The sequence below is a fragment of the Rhagoletis zephyria genome, unplaced genomic scaffold (assembly GCF_001687245.7).
Source record: "Rhagoletis zephyria isolate East Lansing unplaced genomic scaffold, Rhagoletis_zephyria_1.1 Rzeph_scaffold_00091, whole genome shotgun sequence".
Taxonomy (NCBI): Eukaryota; Metazoa; Arthropoda; class Insecta; order Diptera; family Tephritidae; genus Rhagoletis; species Rhagoletis zephyria.
Window position 1 is genome coordinate 269,426 of NW_016157175.1, and position 26,382 is coordinate 295,807.

The window sequence follows — 26,382 nt, forward strand, 5'->3', positions numbered from 1 at the left end:
TCGTCATCATGACGCCACGCGCCAATGCAGAAGTCGAAACTGCTTCAACAAAACACTCGGAATATTCTTTTTATCGTTTTAATCGTATTGCCAAAGTGTAAGTTTTTTCTTTTAAACAGAAATAGCTTAAGAATACCAAACTGTGCATACTTAACGTGCCGCGTTATATTTAAGGCATAAAAGGCAGTGAAACATTTTCACGTGATAACTTCGCCGCCAGCGATTACATCATAAAATTCAAATGCACTCATTGTTATTCGTTTGCCATCCGTGTCAGTATGCTTTTCTTCGTTTCGAAATGTGTGAAAATCATTTTTTGTTAATTGTTCGAGTTTTCTATGTATCATAATCGAACAATGTTTGCCTAAATATTTAACAGTGACCGGTAAAACGGAGCAAAACAAACGCTGTTGGCTCGTTTAATTTGCATTCAAGTATTTAAAAGCCAATGAATTAAATGTTAAAAGGCTTGTTTATAGCAAGTCGTATTTCTTGTGAGTCACACTGTAGTGCATATTGAATAATTTTAATATTTTGTGAATTCTCTATGAAACTACATAGTTTTTTTAATTAGTTGTGAAAGAAATTTCGAGTTTGAAGTAAGTTAAAAAAGGGGACGCTCTGAAGCAGTAACGATCAGAGAAACCATTTACTGTATATACATACATATGTACGTCTTCATATAAAATTTTTGAAATGTTATAAAAACTTTGTGCCGCGGGATATGTTTTGATCCTGACTAATGTAAAGGCAAAAATGTTGATTGTCGATAACGAAGGCATTCTGCAAGTGAATAACCTGAATCTCATGTCACGTCTAAGTTTATTTATGTGTTGGATCTACGTTAAGTACTAAGCGAAGCGAAGAACATGGGTATCTCATATAAGTGTGTGGATGTGACCCAAACATTTTGCCTTCCAAATACTGCCGAAACGCACTAGAATATTATTATTTGATAATTTTTCTTCTTGTATCCAAAATAATGAGTATGTTGCGATATCATCCCCCTTATGTCAGAATTTACCAATTTTAAGGTATTGGGTTGACTTAATTAACCTTTGGATGTTCTATGTTATATCAAAACCCAGAATACCATGCGTGCACGGAAACCACATATTTTACAATGTCAATTAGATGAATGTAGAGTCTCGTAAAAAAAAAACTTCCGAACTTAATTTCCCAAAATTTTCATTTTTACACATTCATATTTCTGGCATAAGGTGGACGATATTTAATATAAATGGAAGATTCATTCTACCTCCTGTTGTTTAGGAGTTATGAATGTTTTAACAGTAGACTATTACATAACAATTTTTAGAAGTACAATACTTTTTAAAGCTGATTTCGGAAAAAGTATGTTCTCCTATTAGAGTGTTTTCAAAACCTCACAGTCTGTTGGAGCAAAAATTTGAAAATTTTTATACCGGCTAACTTTGGGGCGTTGATTTCAAACATGGAATCAAAAATTAATTTGATACAATTTTTCAAACAGGCCGCAACTCACTTCAAACATATTTCCGGCAGTAAACTTTCCTAAACTTCTTCAGTTTGATACCCATATTGCAATATTCAATTTACCTTATCAATTAAAACAATTAAAATTTTCAAACAGGTGGCAACCTTCAACAAAAATTGTTTCTACTGTAAGCCTTCTTAAGCGTCTTTCTTTTGACAGCCATTTTGAAATATTTACTTTATCTAGTCAATTTACGTAAACTGCTATTTTCAAACAGGTGGCAACTTTATAATTTTTTTCCTTCTATATTTTAAGTTAGACCTCTAGCAATACACAGGTGGCAACTGCATTCAATTTTCAATTACATGCATTAGTTTTCGAGACAAAAATTCTAAAAATTTTTTATTTGGCTAAATTTTTTATTTTGCCGCTTCCGAGAAATGATTAATACATTATAAAAATGCACCCGCTTACCAAATTTCAGTCAAATATCTCGAGAACTTAGGGACTTGCTTGCGTTCGCACAGACATACAGACCAGCATAGCTAAATCGACTCAGCTCGACGTTCTGATCATACTTCTTCTGCTACTTACAAACATCCGACCAAAGTTATAATACCATTTTATTTCATTAAAGTAATAAAAATCGGTATCTCGTACAAGTGTTTATGTTTGTGAAGAGTCATGATCAGAGACAAACGCAGAGGGCTTTTGCGAGTCGTCTATTTACCATTTTCTACGCTATACTCCAACATAAACGCATCCCTAAAGGGTTTTATTTACGAAAAATGTCATGAGCGCAATATGGTGCCAATGTCGGTCTACTGGGTATGCAATTGACTGCAATGCACGATCATACTCAATTCTGACTCTTGCTTGTTCGTTCTTGCACTCTTGAGCAACGTGACCCGTGTGGAGCCCTGAGCAACAGCAGAAAGAAACGGAGCTTTAGAAGAGCTACTACAACTCATTCAGTTTAAACTTTAAAGGCTTACTGCAGCATCTGCTTCTTCAAGCGGATATCTACCAGGGTTAACTCGGCTCGTTATATAAAGGTCTATTGTAACAAAACTCTTGCAGCAAGGGGTTGGACACTAGACTTGGAAGCCAGCACTAAAACAATTTAACAATGCCACGATTTTGTAGCAACAAAAAATTCTTCAATTTATTTTTTTGCGAAAAATTAATCAGTGGTAAATTTCTTTCCATCGATAAAACGTATAAGAAATTTTTAAAAAATTTATATTTCCATGGAACTTGCCTTAGAGTTTTTGAAAAAACTTTACATTGCAAGATTGACAAAAATTAATGCATCGAATAATTTGAAATAATTTTACAGATCTTTTAATCAGTTAGATAGTGGTAATAAGTCAATAATAAATAGCCCTTACTAACTAATAAATCTTTCAACATCCCATTTTCGCTTTCAGTCTTCCGGGCGTTGATGATGATGACAACGATAGCTTTCTGGATCCATCTGACGATGCGGCCAATTTAAAGCCACGTCAACAACATTGGGCCAACAAAATGCAATTCGTGCTAGCCTGCATAGGATACTCAGTGGGGCTGGGCAATGTCTGGCGTTTTCCCTATATGTGCTATAAAAGTGGAGGAGGTGAGTAGACATACATAAGTGAATGACTAATGCTTTTAAATCTCAAAAAAGTTACTTAATACCTAAGTGTACGGCAGCTTGTATGTAGGCAGCGCATTTATTTAAAAATATTTAAAAAAAAATATATAAAATCTCAGCCATTACTCTATGACTAAATGAAAAGTGACATTTGTGATTCTCAATCAACAGCTTAACGCACTCAAATGCTAGTTAGTATTTGTTTTTCACACTTTAAACTGCAAACATATTTGATTTGCTGTATTCAATTGTTGTTTAGTACGTCCGGTGTGTGGAAGTCTTTAAGTGTAATTGACGAGCATTTTAGTAATAAAAGTTTTTGACATAAACGTCTCTGCAGATAACTTATGAATGGTCATAAATACTACTTAAAAAGTTTAGCATCTGCGATTTTTCATGCTTATCATGTGAGCGGTGAACAAAAACAAAATGGACAAAATGTGACATGTAGATGCTAGTTAGCATAAATAACGCTACATTTAACTAAAGCTTATGCATATGATTTTAAGAGCTTAGAAAATATTACACCTTGCGACAGTAAATTTTACACACAAAAAATTTTATATATATATATATATTTTATTATCTAGTATGGTCTATTGTACATAAAATATCATAGCGGGATTTAATTTTTTCAAATATTTATATTTCTTTCATTAATTTCATTTATTCATTTTTGATTTGAATTGCTTTTAACTCTTTCGTTTTTCTATTTGTTTTTTTTTTTATTTTTTATCATTTTCAGGTGTGTTCTTAGTACCTTATTGCATTATTTTGTTTATATGCAGCATTCCTTTGTTATTTATGGAATTATCAATTGGTCAATACACCGGACGTGGACCAATTGGAGCGTTAGGACAACTATGCCCGCTTTTTAAAGGTAAGATCCTAATCTGATTTAATTTTGGAACTACATATGTATATGGTCCTGAGAACAGAACAGGCTATGTAAGCAGCTTTGTGCCTTAAAATTAAGGAATAAGCGAATATCCCCCTATGAGGATATGATTTACAGTTACAAAGTCCATGAGAACGGCAATGCAGTAAGTTTGGATGCAAGGCAGGCTGGAAGGTCCAATAGTATATTTGGACTATCCAAAATTGTGAAGCAGTCCCGTGAGTATATTTCTGTCGTTCGAAGGCGGTGCAAAACTATACTCACTCAATTTGTGTGTAAATTTCCTGAACTGCTTATCTATGGCCATTTCCAGGATTTGATGAACTGTGCCAATATTGGATTTCCCAGGCCTGCAGCCTGTAAGCCAATGAGGTCCAATCAGTTGGTTCATGAATGGCTGCAGTTCTTTGCACATAATCGTCGATACCCAATTCACAATTAGGAGGACCCTGCTGTTTTCGCCAACTACCGCGGAATAAGGCTCCTTAATAAGGCAAATTGCGCTTAACAGCTTTTACCTGCGCCTCGCCATCTCTTCCCACCCCCTTTCCGGTATGAATTCGGTTCCGCGTTCTTTGTTGTTTTTAAGCTATATTACTTCTGTACTCGCCTCGTCTTTCTCTAGTAGAGGAACTTAACCTTCGTGCCTATTTCATGAGTTTTTCTTCGTTAAATGCGTCACCTATGTATTCAAAGGCATTGCGAAGTGTTTCCTCCATATCTCAAGTGTACTCTGCGTATACTAGCGCTGCGATCTAGTTGATCTATTAGCCAATCTCAAGCTAATTATAAAGCTTAGCACTCATCTTCCATATACTTGATGGAGACAGTTAGATAAGCTGGCTAGCCACTATGTGGCTTCGCAGAGACCATTTAAGTCCATAGCGTTACCAGATAAACTACAACCACATTAGGCAGCTAATAACTGAGTTCCATGAGCAATGTTGAACAACATCGCAGTCCTCTTGGCAATTTGGAACACCTTATTGTACCCACCCCATTTTGACAGCGGTATCCAGATTAAGCAGAAAGCCTGCTCCCGCTTGAGGCAGGACACTCGCAGATGACATATTTTTTGCCACTGGTCAGAGCCAGTTTAAGGGCGTGCAAGAAGAGAAATACCAGCAGACAATGTCCCACCTTTCTCTTGAGGGATAGGATAAACTTCGTAAGCTTTTTGTCATACGCTCTACACATAATCCTGCAGCCTTGTATTCCACATCTTCTGCGCCTTCCGGATCAGGGGCAGGTCTGGCTTTCCGTTAAATCTTACTTAAAAAGTTAGTGAATTCTTTTTGTGTTTTTGGTATATAGTATAACGTATGGAAAACTCCATTAATAAACCCTTTTGGATTCTAAACCAAATTTTGTACAGGTTTTAATTCATGAAGGCACATATCGGTTGTCCTTCGCAATAATGATTGAATTTAAAATTCAAAAAATAAAATCTCTTGATATTTTTAAGTGGCTGATCCTTTAATCCTTTTCTATTTCATGTATAATCCTTACTTAAGTAGGTAGTAAGGATTACTAAGGTAAGTAGTAAGGATTAGTCACATGAGTCACTTAACAATAGTAACAGGTTTTATTTTTTGAATTGTGTCGTTATTACTTTATTTTCATATTTCAAACTTTCAAACATCTTCAATCACCATATCAAGTGCTACCACTAGAAGGCCAGTACGTATTATTTATGAGTACATATAGCCACGATGTGTAGACAAGTGTGTTTCGGCAGCCAAATATGAATGGCACCAATGTACGAGTACAATATTCGAAAATACAAAGATAATCTAATTACACGTGCTATACAACAAAATTTACAACCAAATGAAAAATTGTTATTGTTATGGCAAAATGTGTAACAATGAGTGCACACACATTTATGTATGTTCTAATATATCTTATATACGATTATTTATCAACAACAATGATCTGTCGACCTTGTCCCTGACCAACCTCGCACACCAGTTTGGTAGCAACAGGTTACTATTTTCCGCATAGCAGTTTTGAATTACTTACAGAACATTTTGCAAAATCAACTCACAACACTGATCTAATTTCAGCACATGTGTGCCACACTGAGAGAAAAAATGCATAGTAAAAATTAATACTTCACATTTGATTAGCGTTTAAAAATAATATGGCTGTTCAGGATCTTGTGCATATACTCTTACATTTGCATATTCGTTGCATTTGTAAATTCACAACAATAAAATACACATGGTTGCCATGACAGCAAGCGTCAAATTTTCCAAATGCAATTCCAACTGCAAATTCCACTCCATTTCGACGACATCATGAATAGCCCTAATATTTTCATTCAAAAATTTATTACGCATGTATTTGACTGTTCACAACTGAGTATGTATACGTAAGTGTACATACCGCTGCAGTAAATCGCGCTAGTTCAGAACTAGCGCAGAACTAGCTCTTTAAGAGGCGATACTGGTTATCAACCTATCCCAACGCAATGCTTTCTACTGTGTCTGACAATGTCCTACGAAGTGGAAATTGTGACCTCTGCAGAACTTTCGAACTAGTTCTGCACTGGTTCCATTTTCGACAGTTTTGGGACAATACTTTTTTATGAGAAAAAATTTTAAAATTAATTTACTGGATTTTTTTTCTTTTCTGAACTGTTTTCATTTTGCGGCAATAAGTCTTTTATGAAAAAAATTTTGATTATTCCATTTTTTGATTTTTTTTTTTAATTTTTTCTGTTCTTTTACAGATTGCATTTTATTTAATTTTTTATTGTTTTATTTTATTTATATTAAATTTGATCATTTTCTCTTAAATTTTTAAGCGGCACTCAACAATTTAAATTTACCAACGATGTTAGAGTCGGAGGTCTTCCCGCTGAGCTATTTTTGTATTGTACGAGAAGTGAGAATTTGTACATTTACTTCTCAACAGAGCGCAACTAGCACACCAAAAGTTTCAACTGTCCCTCTCTGCAGCCGTTTTGCACTAGTTCTGAAATGTATAGGGCGGAGCTAGCGCTTCAACAGACTGTCTCTAAATTTTATTGCAGGGTACGCATCCCAAACATGCAGAGCGGCAATAACACACACATACATACATAGCAAATATTTATCCGTACAAATCGCGTGCTGTGGTTTTTTAGTTTTTACCTTGATTATTCACTTCACGGATGCTTTTTCAGAATGAACGCAGTAATTTTAATATGCGCGTAATTGAATTGAATATTTACAAATATACAGTACTTTCGTTAACGTTTATAGTAAGATCAACTACGTTTCTATTTGATTTTAATATTTTTTCCCCTCAGTGTATGAATATACTAGCTTCTATACCCTTGTGAATTTTCCGCTTTCGCTAGCTTTTATTGAAAAGTGATACAATTTTTTTTATGGTTCATACAAACTATATGTTGATGCGTTAGAAATATGTATTTATATATGTATGATGTATCACAGCCAGATTTGTAATATCCATGTTCATTGACACATACTCATGTTTATGTTTGTGTTTTGTATGTTTATATATGGAAATTAGCTGAATTATCAGACTTAACGTTATTTGACAAGGTGTGAAAAGGTATAAAAGATACTGACGCGAGTAAAAGAGCAACAGAGATACATACAGTATCGGTCATATCAATAGCATCGCCATTTCAAAGTGATATTATTTGCCACTTTTGTATGTTTAATTCTTTATTTTTAAGAATTTTCAATTTAAATACAGTTAGTTCTCTAACAAAAGCCATATTAATCCTAGTTTAGAACTTTTTTCTCAGAAGTGTTAGAGTACACAGTTTTATAGCTCGAGTGGCTAAATATTACCCTTGATTTTTCTAGATTTTTTCGCATTTGCTCCATATAACGAATAAACACAATTTATTTTTTTATGAAAGAAACCAGCAACACCTTCGGCAAAAAAAAAATTCTAAAGAATCAACGGTATATGGTTTAAAAAATTAAAGTTTATAAAAATAAAAAAAATATAAAAATCATTATCTGGAGGTTAGGTACAGTGTCGCCACTCAGCCAAGTATTTTTTCGGCCAAATTCCCTACAAAGAGACTTCAAAACCTACCAAAAGTAAAGTTTCTTATTATAAAGGGGCTTCTTAAATAATTTGGCTGGCCTACGCGAATTTATCGATGTTTGATTCCTCTCCTTCTACTCAAATAAATACTTATAACATCTTGACAAGAAATAATATTTAAATAGATTTTCGGAAAGTTTATCTCGGTAAGCGCTTTATCGATTTCTACCGATCTGGGTTTAATTATTTCATTAAGTTTCGTTTAAAAAACACCCTTGGTTATCGTGTATTGTGTATTCTTTAGTCTTTAACAAGAAAAACGTGTCGGTGTTCGGGGATCAAACAATATTCCTTATGTATTTTGATGCGCTGAATCCGAATCTGAAATCTTTTTCGCTCCATCGCGATAGGATTTTATCCTAATCTCGACGACTTGTTTTTAAGGTTAGGAAAAATTCCGACGCTCCACTTTTTTTTCATACAAAAACTCAAAAAGTGCACAAGTAGGGAAAAATCTCCCCTATAAAATTCTAAGATGGCATGAGACGCCAACAAATGCATTACAAATAGCCAAGCGTACATTATTCTATGATGCATACATATTTGAGTTACATGCATATGCATTAGGGTGGTCCAAAAATGCATGTGAAAAACAAAAAAATGGTGCAGTCGGAAATTCAATGTTATCACCCCCTAAGATTTTTCTACACAGCCCTGTTTTTTTTTATTTTGAAATAAAAAAAATATATTTAGAGATCGCTCAAAGCGCTCAAAGTTTTCCCTGTATTTTGTATGGGGGAAAAAACAGTTTTCGTACGAACGGTATAGAATTCTTGAAAATTAATTTCTTTTTTATCGGAAAACCTTGTTTTTCTTCATGAGACTATTAATATTAATACCCAATTGTTAATTTATTATACTAGCGATTTTTTATGGGTCCCCTTATTGCATTTTTTTTTTTTAATTTTTAGGGGTCCTATAAAAAATAATTAGTAATAGAAAACAGTTGAATAAACAATTGGCTATTATTACTTAAAGTCTCCTGAAGTTAAACAAAGTTTTCAGATCGAAAAATATTGATTTTCAAGAATTCTAAAACTTTTCTACGAAAACTTGTTGATTCCCCATATAAAATACATGGAAAACTTTGAGCGACTCCTGATTACTTTTTAATTTCAAAATAAAAAAACAGTGGTATAATTTCTTTCGGTACAGAACAATTTTAGGGTGTGAGAGCATTCAAATTCCGAAAAAAGTTTTTTTAGGCCACCCTAATATGCATGCACACATTCATAGTACATATGTACGACATTTAGTATGTAACTTATAAATATTAATGAAAATCCATAAACCACAACAGAATCCATTTAATTAGACGCCTGCCTCTATACTCATTACAAATTCAAAGCTCGCTTTAAATATTACAATTTGTTCAGTGGTTAGAATTTTCAAATATTAAATGTCTAGACTCTGGAATTGAGGCAAAAAGTATGAATATATGCAAATACTTAAATAAATATGTATATCTGTATGTATGTATATGAAAACTGCATATATGAAATTAGTAAATGCATACCACCATAATGTGTGGATGTAGTTAATTTTAATATAGCAATAATTTTAACACCTACTCTAGCTCGCAAAATTATAATGGCAATGTAGAATTGCGCTAATAAAATCCGGGAAATTTTTGTAATAAGATTCTATAGCTTTTAAAATGCTTTCAAATGGAAGCGTACACTTTTGAGATGAATCTATTGGCAATCACGGTGGATCTTTCCTTAAAATGTAAGGTGACGCCGGGTTTGGTTAAATAGATTAGGTTAGGTTAGTTGGTCGATCCGAATTGACGACACATTCGGTTGTGCTTTGTGATAACACGTGATTTTCATTGCTAACCACTGTTCAATCGAATCAACAACGCGGCCCAGTCACTAAGCTACGGAGACGGCACTGCTAATTTGTGAAGACATTTGAGACCTGCCTATTTACACCCGCATGTAATGAGTCCATTCATCTCAGCGAAGCATCAGCATAGCTTCCGTAAAGAGTACAGCATCATCATCGCAGTTAGCCGCCGTAAACACGCAGATAACTTCTGACCTAATTTCCGTGAGAGATGTTGAGGGTCCGTTTGACAACGTTACCTTTGACTCTATGTGCCCTGCGACCACAAGACATTGAGTGGACGAAACCATCATAAGGTGGATTCACTTCATGTTATCTAGAAGATTGCTGACTGTGGTGGCTGAAGCTAGCCTTTGTACCATGGCAGAGGTTGGCCTCAACCTTCCAGTGCTTAGTGGCGTAAACCTAACACTTTCCGAGGAAGTGAAATATCAAGGGTTAGCTCTATATACGAAGCTGGCATGGAAAACTCAGGTCGAGCTGAAGAGTAGCTGAAAGTGTAGATTCCCTACAAGGGAACAATGGATAGATCCAGACACTCTCTCGGGAAGCTCGGTGAAAACTTTCTATACCGACGGCTCAAAGACTGACTGGAGCTCGATGGCGTCTGGACGGAAACTTCAGATGCTTTACTGCTTTGTTTGCAATGGCAACGGCTTTTTCAAGTGGAAGTCTTTGCAATACTGAAAGTGGCAGACTTGGTAATTGGCCAAAGATGGCGCGGACATGAAATCAGGATCTGCAGTGACAGCCAAGCTGCTCTAAAAGCCTTGAAAACCGCACGCACCTCTTCAAAGATAGTCCAGGAATGTAAGTTGGGGCTGACCTCCGATGCATTGTGGAATGAACTTGAACTTGTGTGGGTGTCAGGTGAATTGCCGGTTCTGTGGCACGTCCAATTGGACCGGAGCCAATTTTACATTAAAATCAATCGGTACATTAAAACCTGCAAAATAACGAAGTTTTTCCTGAAAAGGCCTGAAGGACACAATCCATATGGACGACATATGGTCACCATAGGCATCATCGACGATCAACATATTGTTTGGAGGATGAGGATAGTGCAGAATAATTTCTCTGCCGTTGTCCGGCCTCCGCCATACTCAGATTGTACATTTTGGGCTCGGATGTAGAGATGGGCAAGGGACTAAATATTAAGTTCCGATCCCGCCCATCAATTCAATTTTTCAGTGCCGAACCCGCCCATCCCGACGTTTTTCAGAATTGTACCGCGAGTCCCGTGGGTCACGAAATCTATCACTAAGAAAAATTCACATGTCTTTCAAATTAATTTTAAATAACAAAAAAAAATACCGAAATATCTGGCATCTTCCGATTATTCTGTTTTGATTTCCTGTTCGTTTTTATCCAAATAAAATATAAAAAACCATCGTTTTTATGAAGATTTTCTGAACTTGCGGTGGTTGCGTTTTTATCGGGATTGTCGGGAAACGATTTTGGTCCAAACCGCTCGCAAAATTTCACATACCTTGCCGATAGCGCCCATCCTGGCCAATTTGAAATCAGTACCGTGGGTCCCGATATCCCGCGCCCTTTTCTAGTCGCATGCACTGAGAATGGACGAGATACTGTCTCTTTCTGTCAGCAAACTGCTAAGATTCATAAAGGAATCCAGTAAGTTTGCAGAGGAGCAACGAATTCCCACCCCACCTTTATATCCTTGTCCTCTAAATCCTGTCTCTAGGCCTTAAATACAATGGCCAATACTGCCTTGGTGCTTGGAAATTTTTATTTTTTGTTTTTCCGGTCACCCACAATTTTATTCCATTCCAATTCCTCTGTGAGAGAACTGTCATAGAAGCGTTACATCTGCCAAAGTTGTTAGACACCTTCTATTTCACGCTAATGAAATAAATTGGGACTTCCTCTCGCCCACAAGGTCTCAAACGGTGGATTAATGACCAGTGCTTAAAAATAAATGGTTGTCTCCACGACCTATCTTGCTATTTTACCTGCTACGCAAGTGCCGCAATTAACTTCCATGGCAGCCTATCTTCCGCAACTCCTCTGGCATGCCGTTTGCGATCCCTATCTCCGGCAGATAAGAAGGGATCCCCAAGCTTGCAATACATGAGCCTTATTAGGTTAGTTTGAACCACGAGCTTATCTGCGAATTTTATTACTTCCTGCGGTAGGACGTCCTTAAATGCCCGCTCCATGTCGAGGAAGGCCCCTAGTGCTAAATTTTTTATGAACGAAGGCTTCCACTATACACTTTAGAATGGTCAGTAGAGCGGTCTGCAGAGACCTTCCTTCATTGTTAGTTCGTTGAGCTCTAAATATACGATCGAAGAAACTCGTCTCCTATGTGCAGATAAATATCAGTGTCTTAGCGTCCTTAGATAAAACATGAAAGCACTTTCTGGTCCGCGAAATAAGCGCTTCCTAGACGACTTTTCAAGCTCTGGGAATATAGCCCCGACTCATACAATTGGCATATATATAGGAGCCAGCCACCTACGCAACACTTCCAAATCTTGCAGCTGTGCAGGAATCAGGCTGTGCGATCCCGCGAAGCAGAAGTATTTGAACGAGTTTATCGCCCATGTCTGGTGACGTATCCAGCAGGTCGATAGAGGTGCATTCTTGCCCCGGGTATGAAATTCAAAAAAAATGCCATCAATATTTTAGCGATTTTCCACTGCTCAAAGTCCTGTCTCGGCTCTCGGTAGCGCAATGGAATTTTTCTTATTTCGGATTTGTAGATTCCCAGTCCAGTTCAAAAAAATTCTGAAGGCATTTTGCTTCTTCAGAGCTCCGCAGTTCGCCAGGAGGGCAACCCTCAGTATTTCTGTATGTACATAGAAGTGAAAACTGCGATAACTGCAGTACCAGATTTCTTAAGCGTTTTCTAGTAGAGTGCACTTCGTCCAGAGTAAACTGAATTTACATAACAACCCTTCTTCTTCTTCTCTTCTTATTTGGCACTACAACCGTTTGTCGGTTTGGGCCGAGACCAAAAAGCTTTTCCAATTGCTTCTCTCCTGCGCGAATTTGCTCCAGTTGGTTATCCCGAGCGCAGACAGGTCCTTCTGCACTTCGTCCTTCCAATGCGTTCGTGGGCGCCCTTGCTTTCGTTGTCCACCCATGGGTGCGGAGTCGAAGGATCTTTAGGATAAGAACCCTTCAGTCCTATATAAAAGATACTAACTCAGATATTGTAACAAGAGTTTACAGAAAAACGTTTTTATAGCATTTTATTTGTTAATTTTATTTCTTAATTGTTACTTTAATTAATTGCTATTATTTTATTTCTTATGCTTTCAGGCGCTGGTCTTGCTAGTGTAGTTGTATCCTTCCTAATGTCCACTTATTATAGTGTCATCATAGGTTATTCAATTTATTACTTTTTCGCATCATTTAGACCAGACATGCCATGGATTGATTGCAATAACAGGTACATTTTTCTTTTTCCTCTAAAATTTGTAAACATTTGGCGTTCTTCGAGGATCAGAACTTTTTGAAACTCTTTTATTTTATATTTTATATTTTTTACTCTTATATTTTAACCCCTTTTTTACTATTGTTTTAGGTGGAATACGCCAGACTGTTGGGTATCGCAAGGACCTTTCAAAGATGCTTTTGCACCAAACACATCACGCACACCATCAGAAGAGTTTTTCGAGTAAGAAAAATAAGTTTTCGGCAAATTTTTATTGAAAAAAATAAAACACTGTTTTCATATTTTCAATTCATGTAATTACTTTCAGAAACAAAGTTCTACAAATCAGCCCTGGTATTGAGTATCCAGGTGCAATGCGTTGGGAATTGTTTGTCTGTCTCATATGTGCCTGGCTTATGGTGTACTTCGCCACATGGAAATCGATCAAATCATCGGCGAAGGTAAATTAAAATGCAACCATAATAATGCAAGAAAAAATTTAAAGTAAAATGACTACATAGATATCAAAGTTAGTTCAGATTACAAAGTGAGGTCTTTATACTTCTACTCGGAGGTATATTTGCTCAATTTGATAGGTCCGATAGCTTCACTTTCATTGTCTTTACCAAGCGGATGAAACGCGAGATCGTCTTTTCCTTGAGAGTTGGATATTGGCATAGGAAATAGTGAATTCTTTCCTACTTTCTTATTACAAACTTTTAACACCAACAATTCGTCAGACCGTTTCTTGTTAAGTATTAGTTATAATAAGGATATGAAAACTTTGCAGTTGCCTCGAATGGTCAATAGGCCATTTGTTTCGGCTGTAGTATACTCATCAAGTTTTACAAATAGCTGATGTTACAGAGTTGTACAAATGACTTTCCCTGATAGAGTCTTCTCTATGGCAGAGATCCCCCTTTTAAAGACACTTCAGTTATCAGGCAGGCCTGATCTGCAAATTCTCCCAATAGAGACCAGCGCCCACTACCATTTCTACTTTGGGTTGTCGTTCCATTCTTCCCTAGTTGGAAGTCGTAACGCTGTGTGCCCGATATTCCGCTTCTACCACCACTTAGATTCCCTTAATCTTTGATTTGTAGTGGCTTTTAGTGAAAGATCATATTCAACTCTTTTTGACAGACATGCGTGATCGGATCGGACAGGCTAATCCAGTGGTCCCCGCATCAACCTATTTACATGAGCAAGCAAACTGTGGCCAACAATAAAATGTCCTCCCATCCGTTGAAATATAAGGACAATATTGTTCTTGTTTTCGGCAACACCACATCATTGGACCCTCGAACGTGTGCGCAAACTCCGCCCGCGTGAATCACCAGCGTACTTTGCAACAAGAGAGACACAGGCCGCAGTCAACAACGCCAAAGAATATAAGGCGTTAGATATGAAGGAATCTATATACAGATGCTGAAAAAACTCTCCGCGGTACAATCCTGAAAAACCTCGCGATGAGCGGGTTCGGGACTTAAACATGGAATTTCGGGATGGGCGGGATCGGATTTGAATGTATTTATTATCGTGCCCATCTCTAGTTCTCATACCATCCAACATCACTTCGCATGCACCTCCAACCCGACGACCCTAACACCGGAAGCCTTATGGACTATACCCATCGACGTCGCCCGCTTCCTCAGCCTCTGGCTTGCCGACTCAAAGGCTGAAGAGGACACAACGTGACATGACTCCTACTAGGGGTTTAGTACTGCTACTACAACAAATCCTTCCGATTATTTTATTGTTTTCATTTTTGTTCTTCGATGAGAGAATGGATTAGTTTTTTTGACCTTAGCGTTTTGTTCAACAATTTTTATTGAGCTTGAGGCGTTTTATGTAAATATTTTATATAGACAAAGTATTAGTTGCGATCCCGTACGAGTCCGGACTAGTCAGAAATAGTCAGAATCGGTCAGATTTTACATGAAATCGATCCCGTACTCGGTTCTCTGACTATTGAGAGGACAAAAAAGAGAGTAAATACAGTTCTCTCTCTGTCAGAAGTTACCAGTTTTAGTCCGAGAATTTTTCGCTTTTAAATTCTGGTAAATGTGTCAAACGATCAGCTGTAGTGTGTTTGGCAACCAAATTGTAAACAAAAGAAAAGTTCAATCTGCTAATTCATGTTGAAAAGTATTTAATTACTTGTTTAAGTGGGTTCTAATGAATTTGAAAGTATTTTGGCTATTTACATGTGTGAGATGAGTATGTTTACACACAACCAAAATTTGGAGGTTATGTTGAAGTTGACAGAAATTACCATTTTTTACTAGAAAGCGATCCCGAACTTTTCAATGTTGCTCTCTCGCTCTGAGCGAATTTTTATTTTTTGACAGTTTTACTAGTCCGAGTCCGAGGAATACGGGATTGCACCTATTATTCAGTGGTAACTGAATATATATAAGGATAAAAATTTAGGCCTTATTACAGTATCTCACTCTATCCTCTAACCGGATTCGCTAATATTTCAACTAATTGCCCATTTGTTTTATTTTCCCAGGTACGCTACTTCACCGCCACTTTCCCCTTCATACTAATTATCATACTTATGGTACGTGCGGTCACGCTCGAAGGTGCCGATGAGGGTTTACGCTACTTCTTTCGACCAAATTGGTCCGAATTGAAACATGCCAATGTATGGATAAATGCTGCATCGCAAAATTTCAACTCACTCGGCATTACATTCGGCTCAATGATCTCTTTTGCGAGTTATAACAAATACAATAACAACATTGTACGCGATACGGTGGCTGTAAGCGTTGTGAATATGCTAACTAGTCTATTGGTGGGTGTATTTGCATTTGCAACTCTGGGAAATTTGGCGTTGGAACAAAACACGAATGTACGCGACGTGATAAGCGATGGGCCAGGTTTGATATTTGTGGTATATCCACAGGCGATGGCAAAAATGCCATATGCACAGCTGTGGGCGGTGATGTTTTTCTTCATGCTACTATGTTTGGGCCTCAATTCGCAGGTGAGTGTCCATGCAAGACGAGGCGAATTTTATTTGAAAACGTAATGATGTTTTCTTTCGTTTTTATTTTTGTTCTTTGTAGTTTGCCATTGTTGAGGTGGTCGTGACCTCCATACAGGATGGTTTTCCAAATTGGATCAAACGCCACTTGGGCTATCACGAGATTGTAGTGTTGTTCGTATGCGTTATCTCATTTCTTTTTGGTCTACCAAATCTGTTACAGGTGAGTTCGCTTGGGCCGTGCTACGAAAATGAGGATTCTCTTGATTTATTTGTTCATCGTTTCATAATCTTGATAGTTATAGGTTTATATCTACGGAGCCTAATGTAACCTAAGATAAAATGCGTAACACAGGATTCAGTGATTTTAAATTGATCGGCTCACATTTCGATTAATCAGTTTTATTTGTGACACATCAAAAAATCCATTTCATTTGTGATTTGATTCGCTAATCAATTAAAATTAAATATTTTTGCGATTCCCTTCGCTGAGCTGAAATGAGGTCAGTTCAGTTCAGTTAAACTAGGGTTAGGTGAGATGAGGTGAGTTAAGGTGAATTGAAATGAGGTGATTTGAAGTTAGTTAAAGTAAGTTGAGTTATTTAGGGTGAGTTGAAGTTAGTTGAGTTGAGCTAAGTGTAGGTGAGATGTGATAAGGTGAATTGAGTTAAGTTGAGGTGAAGTGAGGTAGGCTACATAATATGACATGTCAAATATTCATCTACAGTTTTATCCGTGATAAAAACATTACAAGGTAAGTTCATTCTCTCAATTCGTCGGCCATGATTTTTTTCTGACCTTTGCACGCATTTTAAAATCATTTAAAATTGAAAATAAAAAAAAATTAAATTATTCACAATTGCTGTTATTTGAGAGTGAAAATGAGAATGTGTTTTTGTGAGTTTGAGTTTTGAATTTTTAAATTACATTGCTGGCAAATATCAAACTGTCTCTCAATGGTTCTACCTTGTTATGTTTTTATCATGGTTTTATCTTTGTATTTTTATCTCTAACTCTCACAAACAAAAGTTTTTATAATTTTCTCAATATCTACAATATTTTTTATTCTAATTTATTTTCGGTAATTTTTTATAAAAATATAGTTCGTCCTACATCAAAAAAACATAAAAACTAAATTCAAAACTTTGTGCAAAACTCAGGAAAATTCAATAAATTTGCAACTTTCTATTCAGATTTTTTATAATAAGTGCAAGCTTGAGTTGCTAAAAAATCTGGTTGATTTTTGGCAATTTGGTTATACTAAAATTGAATGGGCTATAAAACTGCATACTTAGAATTTTTATAAAAATGTGAATAGAAAGTTGCAAATAAGTATGCAAATTTATTGATTTTCCTGAGTTTTGTACAAAGTTTAGAGATTTTGTTTTTATGTTTTTTTTTGTGATGGACGAACTATATTTTTATTAAAAAATATTGGAAATAAATTAGAATAAAAAACTTTGCATACGACAGAATTCGTCTGTTATTCTTAAACCGCTGCTTAGCAAATTTCTTCATTTCACTTTCAATAATAAAGCATACATTTAGGAGGCAATTTCGTCTCCAGCCATACAATGGTGTTGCATGTTGCATTCGCCATATTTATTTTTCAATTCAATTTCCAAAAAAAAAAAACTTTATAATATTGTAAAATTGTACTGTTTTTGCTTTTAGGGTGGCATTTACTACTTCCAATTAATGGATCACTATGCCGCTTCTATATCGATTATGTTCCTTGCATTCTGCCAACTAATCGCGGTAGCTTGGTTCTATGGCACTGGACGGCTATCGAAGAATGTCAAACAGATGACTGGAAAAGCGCCAACATTATATATCAAAACTTGTTGGCTCTTACTGGGACCATGTTTACTTTTTGTAAGTTTTCAATTAAATAAAAATCACTTGAAAACTAATTCTAGCCCACATCGCAGGCCATCTGGGTATTGAGTTTAATCAACTACGAAGAACCAAGCTATCACAATGGTCGCTATAAATATCCTGACTGGGCCTACGGCATTGGCTGGATGTTTTCATCATTGTCACTCATCTGCATACCTGGCTATGCTATTATTAATTTGCTGCGCGCAGAGGGACGCACTTTCATGGAGGTATTTTCTCAGCTAACGAATTACCGTATGAAGTCAATTTAATCCTCGTCTTATTTTACAATTTTTTATTAACCCGCAGCGCCTTAAAAACACGCTACGCCCCAACATCTATGAGTGTCGCATTTGTGGCGAACATCATTGCGAGCACGACTTTCCTGAACAGGAACAGTATATGCTTGCGCAAGAGCTATCGGGTATTTATAAACCAAAAGACCCAATGGATCCTAATGTGCAGCTGCATCATTTGAATGCAGGCAATAAAGCGGGCTATAACCCAATGCATCTGCAACGCGAGCCAACTGAATATGGGTATGAGGAAAAATCGCCACCAGAAGAAGATACCCAGTTGCCGCCAGCGTCCACAGCAAGCACATCGACAGCAGCGGGAAATAATAACAAAGTTTGAATAGGTTCTAATGCTAACAGCTATCGAAAGATGTTGGCCCCTGCGTGTACCTACTACTCACATACATTCCGCTCAGATAGTACTCATATTTAGTTAGATAAAATATTATTCAATTAAATTTGACGCATCGAAAATTGGTATTTTTTGCATTATTCGCAAAATTTCGCTTTTTCTCATCATGCTTAACAGATCGCGTTGCTAGGTGTTCTCTGGAATTAAATACATTTGTTATACATATGTACATACATACCTACCGCATATATGAAAATTTAAATATTTTCTATGCATGTACATATATACATACATATACATTCTGCCGATATTTAAATTGTAAATAAGGTAATTAAATTATAAAGAAGCTTGCACTAAAATACATTCCTACAAAATATGCTTTTGTATGTTTCTATATACATATGTATGTATGTATTATAATCAGAACACGTTTATACATGAAAATCTCAGCACATGTACTATATATACATACATATATCGTCGTTTAAAGTACAGAACAGCGTATCGTCATTCTGCAAAGCCACGTAACTGAGATATGCTGCCAAAAATTGGATTTACTCACACAAGCTATTGGCTTAATCCTTACCCATTCGTCCTGAAACATACTAGCCGGAAATGCGATTGGTTTATAAAAAAGAGAACCATTTTGAAATATGAGTGTTTTTACGCTCTAGAAAATAATTTATGCAACCTCACATACGCGGTTTTGCATTATCTTGATACGCGGTTTTGTACTTTAAGCGACGGTATGTACATATGTAGTTATGTATGTAAATTCAAAATTACTCAATAAACAAATACAAATATACATAAGCTTTAAGGACCAATGGTTTTATATTTGGTCCAAATATGCCTATAGTAGAGATGCCCAGATGATTGATGTCAATGGCCGACTTGTGGTTTCGACCGGAAGTGGGTTTAACCGACCGGAAGTGGGTTTAACCGACCGGAAGTCCCTTTTCGATCGATTTCAAATCCCCCCATTTTTCAAGGCAGAAATACACTCAGAGGTTGGGCATTGCCTGGACGATGGCGACCGCTGTTAGAAACAACTATTTCTAATTTAGTTGTTGCTCGGCCCAGGGAACACAGGTTATACATAGTGGTAGTACGTACCTTTAACTCAGCCATAGCAACCGTAAAGGGTACTGTGAGTGACCCGATCCAAAAAAATATTTGCACTCACTTGTAGTCTAGTGTCTACACATTATTTTAACACCTATTTTTGTAATTTTTGGTAAGTAATTTGCTAAGAAATTCGGTTTGAAATATGCCCTTTTTGTAAAATTCGGAAGTTAGCGTACATTTATCACTCCTATTCTCCTTAAAGAAGCCACTTCACTAATACATTTTTATATTCCACTTCACTTCGAACTTTATTCGAGTAGCTATAACTTTCTTTATCACATTAATTTTAACCAATCAATCACAATTTATTAAATAAAAACACCTTCAAAATTACGCGCCTACCTTCGGTTGCATATGCAAATTAAATGGCGGCGTTCAGCTGTCAAACTTCAAAATATACAAGAAGGACGAGAAACAAAAGAAAATAAGATATAACCCACGTAGCATTAAAAATATAAAGCTTTCCATGGAAAATATGTATTCGAAGGCCGAAAGGTGTTCAGTCCCCATTCTTTGGCAACACAGAGAGGAGAATTCTACTAGCAGAAGATTTTCTACTTGCCGAAGATTTTGTAACCGGAAAATTTTATTACCAAAAAATGTTACCAGTTCTTGTCACCGCGATTTTGGGTGCGTTGGTAATGAAGTTAAAATATTCAGCAATTCAGCTGTAAAGAATAGTGCAGATTCTGGCATTGCATATTTCACGGGGCAATACTTTGTTACCAGCTCTTGAGATGGTAACAAAATTTACCGGTTACAAGAATACAGAGAGTGCGAAAAAGGTTTAAAAGATTACAGGAACTTTATTTATCGGTTACAAACTTTTAATTACTAGCGCAGAATAGACCTGTTCTGTTAGTGAAGGTTATAATCCTTCAGTGCGGCCGAAAGCCGCCTACGCAGAAAGAAGTTATGCGCTAAAATACTATTATATTCCTATAACATTTTTTACCTGTCGCGTTTTTTTTTTAATATAACAATATTTTTAGTGAAATTTTTTTTAATAACTTTTTGTTAACTTTTTTTATACAAAATCGCTTGATAACCAACTTGGGATAACTTCTTTTATTTAAAATACTACGGTTTCTGTTAGTTGGGTTATATTCCAATTCAAACTGCTCAGTTTGCCTCGATAAATGCCATTTTTCGCCCATTTTCAAACGATTCCCTATTGGTCTGTGAGAGTTCCCGGAAGGGTGTTTTTCGTAAAGTTGGGACTGTCCCCTTTCGAATGGGGGCGGTTTAGGACGCCGCGCCCTACCCCCTCCTGCCACCACCCGCAAACGGTGGGTCAAAAACTAAACATTTTCTGTATAAAAGACCCAAAAACGGAGTTGTTCGGGTTGCAATCACAACCGCAGTGTTGCGCGAAATAAATTTCCAGCAACGAATTATCAATTGGGCAGTTGCAACAGTGTTGCAAATTTTCATCAGTGCGGAGTAATGCCCCTTTTATTACGATCCTCGAACAGGCCCAACATCTATTTTATTAGTGTGAATTGCACCCAGCATGCCACCAGCTTGGCAAATAGTTTCTAGTAAAAATTTATCCAGTAAAAGACTCTAAAACTCGCAAGTTCGCCCTCCATTTTTAACCGACTTCCAAAAAAAGGAGGTTATCAGTTCGCGGGAAAATTTTTTTTTTATGTAATTTACCGCATAACTTTGGACCACGTAAACCGATTTCGATATTTATTTGGTTTGGATCCGATCATTGAATCATGGAATATAAAGATATGTATATATATTTTTTTTTAAGTCGTTTTTTTTGCTAAAAATTAATTGTTGCTATCTCAATTTCCCTACTTTCCCATGTAAACAGGGAAATTCGTATTGGTAGAATAAAAACTATTTTTATTGTCTAATTTATAACGAATCATAAAGTTATGGGTATATATTTAGTCAGTGCTACCACCGACCACGTCCGCCACCTCGACCACCACCTCCTCTTTTAAATCCTCCACCTCCTCCACCACCTCCTCTGTTAAAACCACCACGACCACCGCCTCCATTTCCACCTCCGCCGCCTCTTCCAAAACCACCACCCCTGCTTCCACCTCGACCACCGCCGCGACTACCACCTGCTCCACCATCTTGACCCTTTTTCTTAGGGCCCTTCCGTTGGGGTGGCTTTGGCAAAAATCTTGCGATCGGTAGTAGTTTTGCTGGATCAATGAATAATTTTTGTTGCTGTTTAAAACTCTTTGCATTCATATTCTCCGACAACTTCACTGTCACAGAATAATCCCGTATCGTCCCGAAGATTTCATCAATCTTGCCAATTTGTTCTTTATTTTCCAAATATATTGGTGCGTTGAAATAAGGTACGTCTTCAATTTCTACCTTGCAAACAAGATCGTCTTCGCATGCGTAACTGAAATGACCTAGTGGTATAACCCGATCAGGAGGTCCTTGATCAAACCCACGGCCACCAAAGCGATTGCCGCCGCCACCACCACCTCGTCCAAAACCACCGCCACCGCCACCACCACGTCCAAAACCACCGCCGCCACCGCCACGTCCACCGCCTCCACCACGTCCACCACCGCCACGACTACCGCGAAAACCTGTAAATATGAATGTTCGGTACAAGCATATTTTTTTAATTGTTAACTCATACCTCCTCCACGACTCCCACCACGGTTGAATGACATTTTTATTCAATCTATTAACAAAATTCGTTTATACAGAAACAAAAAACTGAATGTCGTGTGTTTATCAACCACGCGGTCTATATCGAAATAGAGCTGCAGACTATCGATAGTTTCGATGCTTTTTAGTTCTAGCCCCTATCGATTGTTTTTTGGCTCTATCGATAGTCCATCTCAGTCAGCCTGTTCCCGTACGTGTTAGTCAGTTAATACTTGTTTTCAATAAAATATGAAGTTAAGATATAGCAGGAAAAAGTGATCACGGTGGCACAGACAAGAACACAACCTTTCCTTAAGACGTGAGAATAATAAGCACAACCAATTTGACGCCTAATAATCTGAAATTAGCCTGTGTAAACGGGGTGATTCACAAACGAGCTTTGGGTTAATCCCAAATCATATGGCAATTTTTGTGCAACTGGGATTAGATGTGTATAGGAACAAATAGTCAGTACTAATTTTTACTGGAAAGGTGTATAATAACCCAGAAAATTTGCAAGAGAGCACTGAATCAAGAGCGTAACAACAGAGAAAGAGTAGCAAATTCTTGCTAGTGAAATTTTTACAAGCAGAAGAAGAAGAATAAATATCTAAAGCCGCCATTTTTTGAATTGGTTTTGCACAAACAAAAGGAAAATGAGTGGAAATCAAAGTATTAATAATGCACTGAACTGTGTAAGCACTTGTGTGTAAAGCAAAGAGTTTAAAACTGATTTATAAATGGTAAAATGTTTACAGCAGAATGTCTAAACGGTGCAACAACTATTCACTTGCAAGTTTTTACTAGCTTTATGTTCAATAACTTGTTCTGCTAGTTTTCTCTTCTTCAGAATTTTACGCTCTATTTTGCTTTTACGCTCTCGCTGCAATTTTTAACTTGAGAAGTTACTATACAAACCTAATACCAAATGCGCTACCTGAAGTACAGGGTGATAGATACGGGCTCTCATCTAGTACTTCCGGTAGTGCATTTGATCCCAACCGATATTTGGTCCCATATAATATCCCAGGACCCTACAAAGGGTTGCATTTTGTGTCAGATATCAGCTGTCAACGACCCTACAAATTTTTTTGCTTATTTACTCAACGATTTTTACACTTTTCTTCGGTGTATTTGTATTGTAATTTTATGGAAATTATTTAGACCAAAAACTGCAAATGCTGTTCGTACGCTGCAATCATAATCACTCGAAATAATACACAAAAATAAAATATTTTTAAGTGGAAATGTCAAGCTGGAATAGTATTTGTCGTGTATGTACCAGTCCTGCGGAATATGAAATTTTTGAGAAGATACCAGCGTATCTGCATGCCAGTTCCAATGAGTTTCTGAATTGGCAGAAAAACGTAAATGTATTGCTGGAAGAGACAACAGGGCTGAAGGTAAGAGTACTTCTGCATTGACAAAAAAAAAAGGAAATAGATTTGCATTGCCCTAATACAAAATATGTACATTTTCATTTGATGTAGTGCTCCGAAAATGATGGTTTGCCAAATAAGATCTGTGCACTTTGCATTTCCTACCTGAAACATGCAGTATTTTTTCGTGAACAATGCATTAACAACGCTTTGACTTTAAAAGCCATAGCCCAGATGCGACAACAAAGCCAAAAGAACAATTCCAACAAAAGAAATTTAGATAAAGAAAACGTTTTAATAACTGAGCAAGACTTGAATTTTACATATGAGCGACACGTAGACACTAATCTGCTTAACAGTAATATATCCCAAGATCAAGATAAAGTTTGTAAACAATTGCTAAATAACAACTTTCAAGCAAATGCATCGGCGCAACAAAATATCGAACAGCAGTTACGATATCTAAATTTACTTTTCAACAAAGACTCGAATTCCGGTTTACAAGCTCGTAATCGCAGAAATGATGGCGCCGGTTTAGACTTTGACATAGCCAGTGGTGATCCTTATGCTGAAGAAGAGTTTCCATCAGCAACATCGAGTGATGAAAATGAGGCAAGTGAAATCACACCGAAGCACAGCATTTTTTCATACAAAGAAAAGAATTTCGAAGAAGATGATATTATGGACATTGACGAGTTGCGGGATGCTATTACAATAAATATACCTGAAAGTTGTAAAGAACGTAAATGTCGAGCATGTTCCAGGCGCTTTATGTTTGAGGATTCATTTAATGAACACATGAGCACATGTATAGAATACAAATTTCTCACTTATATCGAAGAAATTAATAAACTTTTATACATACGTCGTAATAAAGGCATTTCCCCTCATGAATTTGTGCGACGCATGATCTTCTGTATACGAAAGACTTGCGAGTGGCTGAAGAAAGCGAATTGTGGTGATATGTTGCTACCCGATTTAGTACAGAATGGTAGCAATGCGGAGGAGAACAATAAGACTCGTTTGGAAAGCGAAGGTAAAAGCTCTGCTGCTTCCTCTGGTGAACAGAAGCTTCGGACTACGCAGACGGCTTCCGCCGAAAAGTCTCGAAAGCGCTATGATTTGCCAAAGCATGATAAATTGACTGATTTACTAACCACAACGAACTCAAATGCATGCGAAAAAAATGCCACAAATAATGATGTTGTAACCGAAAGTAGTTTAGTTGAAAAACGAAAGACAGAACGTAACAGTACTGGCACACCTATAACAATAAGTAACAATATTTTATATGAAATAGAACGCTCTCAAAGCCGTAGCTCAAATCTTTTACCACTTTTGGATCTTGAAATGGATTTGGAAGTTAAAAAACCCATCGCTATTTTGGCTGCTAGAAACAGCACGACCAATGTCACAACATATGCTGCCCCCAACAACTATGCTGCCAGTGGTGGCAATGTTGGCAAGGCACTTAAAGATACAACCGAACGTTTGACATTCCTCCAAAAACTACAGCAAGCTGCCAACCAACAATCACCAACATTTGCGAATGCCACCGCAACACCAGCTACGCCGCAAATAAGTGTGCGCAAAGATTTGATGACCGCAACGCCAAGCAACAGGCAATATACAACATCACCAATCGCAGTTACACCAAAATCCATTCCCATCACACCGTTGCCTCGAAATGTTAGCTTCAGTGCACGTTGCAATCCGTGCAACCTACTCTTCGAGACACTTGCAGCACTCGAAGTACACAATGCAATGTATCACAATCATATGCCAGTGTATCAGGCGAAACCGCCAGCAGCAACGCTGCTAGACGAAGCGGAAAGAGAGGCTGAACGCAAACGTATTATTGCACTTTTTGAAGATGAAGATGACGAAGGAGAATTAGAGTGAATTTGGTGTGATTACATTAGCTTTTTATTTAGTTGACCGACTTCTTTATAAGCTGAAATTAGGAAGTAATATTGTTCAGTTCACTGAATTTTGTTTTCACTTTCATCAACAAATATCGCTTGCGATACGCTTTATTTCGTAATCATTTGCATATTACTAAGACAAACAACTTAATATAACTTCACTCAAATATATATTTTTGCCCATTTGTTAGGTGTTAAAATATTGAAATTTCCTTAATTTGTATTAATTATTTTGTGATATAGCGTCTGACAAAAGTTCATCTTTAAATTGTAAACAAAAAATCATTTTAATTATTGTTTAGCATAGAACCAAACTATCCCCATTTTATTTATGAGGATTTTATGTACTGCCGACCACTACATACATATGTACATACATGTATATCAACGTATTACATCCAAATTATTGTAATTATCGCCATAACTTAAACAATAAACTTACCTTAAAAGCCTCTTTGAGGTGACCAAAAAATTATGTTTTACTTT

The 26,382-nt window shown here is 36.8% G+C and overlaps 3 protein-coding genes across 9 annotated transcripts in view; 2 read left to right on the forward strand and 1 right to left on the reverse strand.

The window, feature by feature from the left end:
• The window catches only part of ine (solute carrier family 6 member inebriated), a 35,111-nt gene extending 15,488 nt beyond the window's left edge, over nucleotides 1-19,623 (forward strand). For all 7 annotated transcript variants that reach the window (XM_017630634.1, XM_017630612.1, XM_017630642.1 and 4 more), the window contains 10 exons: nucleotides 2,887-3,071; nucleotides 3,835-3,969; nucleotides 13,198-13,327; nucleotides 13,463-13,555; nucleotides 13,641-13,773; nucleotides 15,828-16,304; nucleotides 16,387-16,527; nucleotides 17,979-18,179; nucleotides 18,236-18,412; nucleotides 18,492-19,623. In XM_017630634.1, the coding sequence (XP_017486123.1) occupies nucleotides 2,887-3,071; nucleotides 3,835-3,969; nucleotides 13,198-13,327; nucleotides 13,463-13,555; nucleotides 13,641-13,773; nucleotides 15,828-16,304; nucleotides 16,387-16,527; nucleotides 17,979-18,179; nucleotides 18,236-18,412; nucleotides 18,492-18,818 (1,999 nt within the window). In that variant the 3' untranslated portion in view covers nucleotides 18,819-19,623. The remainder of the gene's footprint in view (nucleotides 1-2,886; nucleotides 3,072-3,834; nucleotides 3,970-13,197; nucleotides 13,328-13,462; nucleotides 13,556-13,640; nucleotides 13,774-15,827; nucleotides 16,305-16,386; nucleotides 16,528-17,978; nucleotides 18,180-18,235; nucleotides 18,413-18,491) is intronic.
• A 2,165-nt stretch (nucleotides 19,624-21,788) lies between these two features.
• Nucleotides 21,789-22,785, reverse strand: Gar1 (Gar1 ribonucleoprotein). The gene is made up of 2 exons (XM_017630660.1): nucleotides 22,582-22,785; nucleotides 21,789-22,528 (listed from the first exon to the last, which is right to left on the reverse strand). Exons 1-2 carry the CDS (start codon nucleotides 22,613-22,615, stop codon nucleotides 21,870-21,872), a joined length of 693 nt encoding a protein of 230 aa, XP_017486149.1. The 5' UTR covers nucleotides 22,616-22,785; the 3' UTR covers nucleotides 21,789-21,869.
• Nucleotides 22,786-23,623: 838 nt separating this feature from the next.
• On the forward strand, nucleotides 23,624-26,368 carry LOC108374678 (uncharacterized). The gene is made up of 2 exons (XM_017630670.1): nucleotides 23,624-23,995; nucleotides 24,083-26,368. The coding sequence occupies exons 1-2, from the start codon at nucleotides 23,840-23,842 to the stop codon at nucleotides 25,871-25,873; spliced, it is 1,947 nt and encodes a 648-aa protein (XP_017486159.1). The 5' UTR covers nucleotides 23,624-23,839; the 3' UTR covers nucleotides 25,874-26,368.
• The last annotated feature ends 14 nt before the right edge of the window (nucleotides 26,369-26,382 follow it).

Bases quoted from the DNA above. Each gene is read 5' to 3' on its own strand.
- Gar1 (XM_017630660.1), bottom strand. From the start codon at position 22,615: ATGTCATTCAACCGTGGTGGGAGTCGTGGAGGAG. The intron at 22,529-22,581 runs GTATGAGTTAAC...TCATATTTACAG, and splicing joins TGGTGGGAGTCGTGGAGGAG to GTTTTCGCGGTAGTCGTGGC.
- LOC108374678 (XM_017630670.1), top strand. From the start codon at position 23,840: ATGTCAAGCTGGAATAGTATTTGTCGTGTATGTACCAGTCCTGCGGAA. The intron at 23,996-24,082 runs GTAAGAGTACTT...CATTTGATGTAG, and splicing joins AAGAGACAACAGGGCTGAAG to TGCTCCGAAAATGATGGTTT.